The following is a 6,400-nucleotide window of genomic DNA, read 5'->3' as shown; positions in this document are numbered from 1 at the left end:
AGCTTCTCATCAATTTCCCCAGGTTGTAGCAGTTTATGCAGAGCTGAAGAGGGTGCTTTTGCTAAGGGGTCTTCCTGTTGGTAATCAGTAATTTATCTCCTTATCAAAACACCTAAGCTCTCTGGTGACACTTTTGTTGCTTTTCATGTCTGCATCAACTGAGACTTTGGAAGCACTTTCTTGGAGAAGGTCAGATAAACTGGAGTGAATAATTTTGGCCGTCAATGTGTCTATGTCAGGGGAGAGATGCTGATCTTCAGAAGGCTGCAGGGCTGTGGCCTGACATATGGAAAGCTCATTTAACACTGAATCAACTACATCTGTGCTGATATGTGTCCTGAGCACATAGGTTTTGTGAAGGGACAAATTTTCTCATTAGTTCATCACAAATTTCTTTCAAAAAACCATAAGAATAAATATTGGTCAGTGACTGCAAGGGCTCAGGCTCAATTGCATATGTTGGCAGGGGCTTGCTGCGAGCTCCCTGCACTGCCTTATGTGGTACTTCCTCTTCGGGAAATATCTTTCTGGGTGATGAGAAGAAGGGCTTTCTTGCAAGCTGCCTGCCAGTCTGGGGTAGAGTTACTCTGAAGCAGACTGTCCTTGGCTTGGTTGGTATGTCCAGGGGGGACGTAGAGGGTTTGAGCCCCGGAGCTCCTGTGCAGTAACTCAGCTTCCTGATGCCCCCTGATGTGGGCTGTAAAAGCTCAGGGACTTGAAGCTGCCTTGGCATTTGCCCTTCCCTTTGTACTTGTTCCTCAGAACCTCTTCCCTGGACACTGATCAGTGAAAAGAATTTTCTGACCAAGCCTGTTTTAGGGTGATATTGTTTGAAGTCAGAAGAAATATCTTCCCTAATAAGATGGTTTTGTAATTTGCCATCTTTTCTTGTTGATTCATATTTAAAGTAAGTTTGGCTATGAGGAAATTTCTCTGCTTTGATAGCCTGCGTGGGATGCTCAAGCAAACCTCCCATGCACATGGTCTCCCTGCACAAACTAGAAATACTGTCAGCCTGATGAGGAGCTACCACTGTTGGTTCAGCCTCTGAAAGACTTTCTTCCCAAAACTCTCCGCCCAGAGACAGTGGCCTGCTGCTTGTTGGAGACAGGCCAGGTGACTGTTGAGAAAACAGTGGGGTTAGTTGCCCTCTACTCCCCCTCTTCTCACATCCTGGCGATCTGCTGGGTGTTCTCTTTTTGTCTGTGAAAACAAACTTTTTGGCATTGGCCTCCTCATCTCTCACGTCTCTCTCAGCTATTTTTCTCTCTTCATATTGTATTATTGTTGGGTATATGATGTCTGTTACCTCAGCCACAAACCACATCATTATATTTGTATTTTCATCATTGATTTCTTTGGTCTTGTTTTTCTGTAGCAGGAACAAATGACAAAGGACAATAAATGTGTTAATTAATTCCTTCATTCTCCCTTCTGTACATGGCAACAACTGTCTACTGGGTGCAATTCAAGCTTTTAGGACAAATAATAAAAGCCCCCCATGAAAAGTGGCATGCATCATCAGAGCCTTTCGGATAGGGTGGGATATAAATCTAACAGAATAAATACAGGAAATAAAGAAACAGCCAGTTCAGGAAACATCAGTGAAGGACAAGCTAAGACAAGCAGTGCTTCTCCTTGAGTTTGTTTCTGAAAGACCAACATGTAGTCTGAAAACTGTGGAAGAAAATTCTGACCATCTTGAAGCCCAGGGGAGGTTTTTCTCTAATTTCAGCAGGGCCGGGATTCCCCCACATAAGCCTAGAGATGACTTAATTTTGCCAGTTTAACCAATTACAAGCATCAAGGGGCTAGGAGTTGGATACACCTCTGGATGCACTCTGTGGGATGGACCCTGTGTCCAGAGACTCTGCCACATGCAGAGTGGGAAATGACAGGAAATTTCATTTCTGTGTTCCATATTTGAACCGGTGCTGAGGTCTGACATTTGGGCCATAGGTAGCAGAAGATGGGGAGGGCTAACAGGATTTGGCATCTGCAAACATGAGGCAGTGGTAGGGCCACAAGGCAGCCTGGCCATGGGCTTCTGGCAGCTGCAGCAGGTTGGGAGGGGTGCACAGGCAGTGGTAAGGGAGGGAGTGGGGCTGGGGCAGCCTGGGGCTAGAGGGGCAGGCACTACACAGCCAGTCAGGTGTGGGACTAAGCCATGAGCAGCTTGTCCAGGGGGCATGGCTCTTGCTGCTATGCATACCCCGAGAGGCGTGGAGGGGCTCTTCCTGGTGGTGGGGACCAGGCCAGGCAGGGCCACGCTCGGAGCAGACAGTAGCAGTGCAAGGAGGGAACTATGGAGGCAAGGCTAAAACCATCTCAAAATTTGCCATAGCCCCCCTGACCTCCCCTTCCAGCACCACTGCCGGCCACCAGAAGGGCCCGGTATGGCCCTGGCCCCATCGCACAGTGGCAGGGCAGCCTGCCCTGCCCCACACAGATCTGGGAGCACAGCCACCCCCATGCCCTCCCAGAGCACATGCACCAGCAGGACCCACCCTCCCTGCACCCCCTGGATGAGCTGCTCACAACTCTGTCCCATGCCCCACCCCAGCTGGGCAGAGCCCTGCCCCAGGCCCTGCCCCACTTGCTCCCCCCCAGGGCCCTTTTCACTCCCCTCACAGACTCACCTGCGGTAGGGGTGTAGGTGTACGTGCATGCATGTGCACACTCAGCACCCCCCCCACATGTTTTTCTTCCTTTGCCTATGATTTGGACTGTCTCTAACTGCCCCCCCCCACCCCACTCCCTGAGAAAGCACTTATCAACCAGCTCGCTTCTCCTTACAGAAAAGAAGCAATTAATTTGCAGACATTTTCTCCATCTCACACCAAAACTCAAAAGCTGAGTTCTCCCTGGGCAGTGCTACTCCCTGCTCTGTCTCCAGATGAGGCACCTAAACACTCTGTCTGCTGTGCAGCTTTTATGTTGGACTGCACAGGCTTCTGCTAACTAACGCCCCAGCCCCTAGTGCAAGAGGTAAAGCCGATAGGGTCCAGTTTCCTTCTGTGCTGTGTGCTGTATCCTGATTCTGCAAACATTGATGCAGCTCACTAAGAAACAAACATGGAAGCAGTCCTATTGAGCTTCCTGGGATCACAGACATTCTTGAAAGAAAGCATGTGCACATTGTTAGATTGGGGCTGTAGTCATCAACTTCTTTATAAAATCCTAAATAGAATTGCCAGTGAATCCATTGGCTACTATTGACTCTATCCATTTACTGATTATCTCGTTAAGGTATTATATATATATATATATATATATATATAAAATTGTACTGTGGCTTTGTTTTTAACTTTCATTGCTTTATGAAGCATGTGTTGTTTCTTTTTGCTCTGTTGCTTTCTCTGTCCATCCATCTGATGTTAAACCCTGGCTAAATCTCCTGAGAAACATGTAAATAGTTGGTTGTTATCCCTTCAGCTGCAACCAGTTTCTGCTCCACCCCCTTCCTTTACCTGGGTTTCTTTTTGCTAAAGCGATGGTAGCATTTTTTAACAGATTCCAGGAAGTTGCTAATACCATTTGTGAGCTATAGCTTGGATGTTTACAAACTGTTTTCAGTGGAGCATATTGCTGATGAATTAACACAGGCCACATCCTGTCTTTTGGAAGGCACAATGACAGTGGAAGGATGCACAGTTTCCCTTATGAGCCAGGTAGGGGACCATGCTCCATCTCTCTCTTTTCTGTGAGATGTTCTAAGTCACCTTCTCCACGCACTTTATAGTAAGGCCTTGCAGTGGGATGTTAGATATCCAATTGAGTGCTTGGATGCCTGGCAAGGAACCAAGAATGAAGAAAAATGGAGCTGGGACAAAGCCAAGTGAGAAGGAACCCAAAAGTAGAGATCAGGCTTGTTGGGGAGAGAGAATGGGCACAGGGCCCTGTGGTCACTAGAATGCACCTCTGTCCAGATCCTGGGATAAGCCTGAATATCCACGAGTCTCCCCACTCTTCTGGTGTCAGTAAATTTCTGTGAGCCTTACTTGTAAAGTGCACCCCTCCCTCCCCCTCACTCAGTGACTGAGTCAACTTAGATGGCAGAACCCACTCCTCCTAATTTCTTACCAAGTGCCATTTATTGCTCACTTTTCTCCTTGCCATGTACTGCTGCTTGGTCCTTATTTGCTGCCTTCCCTTTCTTGCTGAACACAGAGGGGCTTAGAGACAAAGATGTCTCTTTGTTGAATAGCTCTTGAAACTATTCCCCTAGGATTCTCCACTCCTATCAGTTGTATTCCTCGTTATCTTTAATTTGGGGGTGGGGGTTAGATGATTAAAAACACTGATCATGTGATGTGATCTCATGGCCATATAATTACAGGTCTAATCTCTCCCCCTTTGGCAGTATGGAATGTAATTGGATCACAATCACCTTGCGCTAAGCAACCACCTGGCCATCGTCTCCTAGCATCAAATGCTGTGCCCCATGATTGGTTATTAGGCCTGTGTGAAGTGACTAGTATTGGCTTTGGATTCAGATTTAGCCAATTCAGGGGACAGTGACTCGATTCAGTGACTTGAATCACTGTCCTGAATCGATTCAGCCGAATCTGATTTGGAGATTTGGCCACTGCCGAATCTCCAAATCAGACAGGCCCCATTCCTTGCCCGCTCTCCCAGCCCCATCAATGGCTACCCCACCTGGCCCTAGCTCCCGGCTCTTTAAAAATTTTTTTTTTTAAATCCCGGACTTACCGGCTCCTGCCAGGTGGGGGACAAACCCCGTTGCCCCTCCACTGCCCAACACTGTGTGGAGGGCTCTGCCATGAGCCTCCAAAAGCCCCAACAGCTGCTGCAGCAGCCAGTGAGTGGAGGCTTTTTTTTTCTTTTTAAAAGCCAAGAGCTGGGGCTGGGCAGGGCAGCCATGGCGGGGGCTGGAAGAGCAGGCGGGGATCAGGGGGGCACTCAGGGGGACTGTGGGAGCAGGCAGGGGACGGGGTCTAGTGGGGATCCCCCCCATGGTCCCCTCCCCCTTCCTCCAGCCTCCCCACCCCCTCCTTACCATCATGGAGTCCAGGTCCAGCTCCCTGTGGCAGCAAGTGGGGACTGCCCAAATCTCCAAAGCTCTCCAAATCTTTTCCAAATCAATTTGGAAATCTTCAAATTGATTCGGACCTTTTTATTGGTCTCCTGATTCAATTTGGATTCAGAGATTCGGCTGCCACATTAGGCCGAATCTCCGCCAAATTGAATCAGCACCCGAAGCTTCACATAGTCCTGTTGGCTATGCCTGTCTCATTTGAATAAAAGTCATATCCTTCCTTCCAGTAGAGTCGGAGTATTGTCACAGCCATGGTAGTCTGGGCAATATGCAAGGATCAAGGTGATTTTAGGGACCAACCATATAGGTAGGAAAGAATTCCCCACTTGAATTTCTATTTTTTCTATCACGTTTTTCTCCCAGTCAGTCTTTTTGCTTAGTTAGAGAAGTTTCTGGGCACCATGTGCCCTTCTTCTGTGCCCTTGTCTAACATCGCTCCCAAATTTTACACCTGGTCCAATAAAAGACACCCTCAAAGGGGTGTCCCCTGCCCCACCAACCCTTGCTTCTCACTTGCACTGCCTTTGTCAGGCACAGAGACACCAAGTCCCTAGCCCCATGCTTGACTTCCTTAAACCCCTCCTCCTCCTGCCACACCCTTTTCCTTCCTGACCCATAGTCTCTGCCACCCAATGAGCCCTCCCTGGAAGGAACCCGAAGAGAATACCTGTCCTTTACTGCCTCCCCCTAGGTCCCTTCAGGCACAGCTCAGCTGGTCTGCAGAAACAGGTGTAGGAATAGGGAAATGGCAGAGAAGGGAAGGGAGAACTAGAGCAGGGAGGAAAGGATCCTATGAAAATCAGACGAGTGGTGGGGGGAGGTCTTGTTGGGGCTGCAGCAGTCTGTGCTTGATCCCCAGTGGCTGAGACTTAGAGCAGCCCTTCTGATTTCAGTGCAGCAGTACCCAAGTCAGAGTGACAGACAGCTGGAGAGACAGGCAGAGCTGCCGGGGAACATGGGGATCAAAACTCCCCACCCAATGAAAGGGTACAAAACTGGGTATTTTGTCCTTGAGCCCAAACATTCCCAGGGGCCAGAACTGGCTGACATTTGGCAGAGCTCACAAGTGCCTTTTTCACCAAAGTTACTACCATGTTATTGCATGCTAGGGCCCTGTGACCTGAGCCTAAATTATAGACTGTGACTGAGAAGGGCCACAACCCTGAACTCATTAACCATAAGGAAGGGTTGGAGACCAGGCAGAGAGAGGGGCCCAACTGCCCCACATGGGCCAAACCTGAGTTTCTGGGGTTGGCACCTGTGGAACAGAAGGGATGGACAGATAATACAGGTGGCCCTAGGACCAGAAATAGGAATCAGATTCTCCCTCACCTGCATGAG

The 6,400-nt window shown here is 48.8% G+C and overlaps 1 protein-coding gene across 1 annotated transcript; it reads right to left on the bottom strand.

The window, feature by feature from the left end:
- Positions 1-310: 310 nt before the first annotated feature.
- On the bottom strand, positions 311-3,373 carry LOC109301648. Its single transcript, XM_019522887.1, has 2 exons — positions 3,309-3,373; positions 311-1,372 (listed from the first exon to the last, which is right to left on the bottom strand). The coding sequence occupies exons 1-2, from the start codon at positions 3,369-3,371 to the stop codon at positions 311-313; spliced, it is 1,125 nt and encodes a 374-aa protein (XP_019378432.1). The 5' UTR covers positions 3,372-3,373.
- Positions 3,374-6,400: the final 3,027 nt, after the last annotated feature.

This window comes from Gavialis gangeticus, unplaced genomic scaffold (genome assembly GCF_001723915.1).
Source record: "Gavialis gangeticus isolate Ggan-Ray unplaced genomic scaffold, GavGan_comp1, whole genome shotgun sequence".
NCBI lineage: Eukaryota > Metazoa > Chordata > Crocodylia > Gavialidae > Gavialis > Gavialis gangeticus.
The sequence above is the reverse complement of the archived record's forward strand: the minus strand, read 5'-3'. Positions and strand labels throughout refer to the sequence as shown.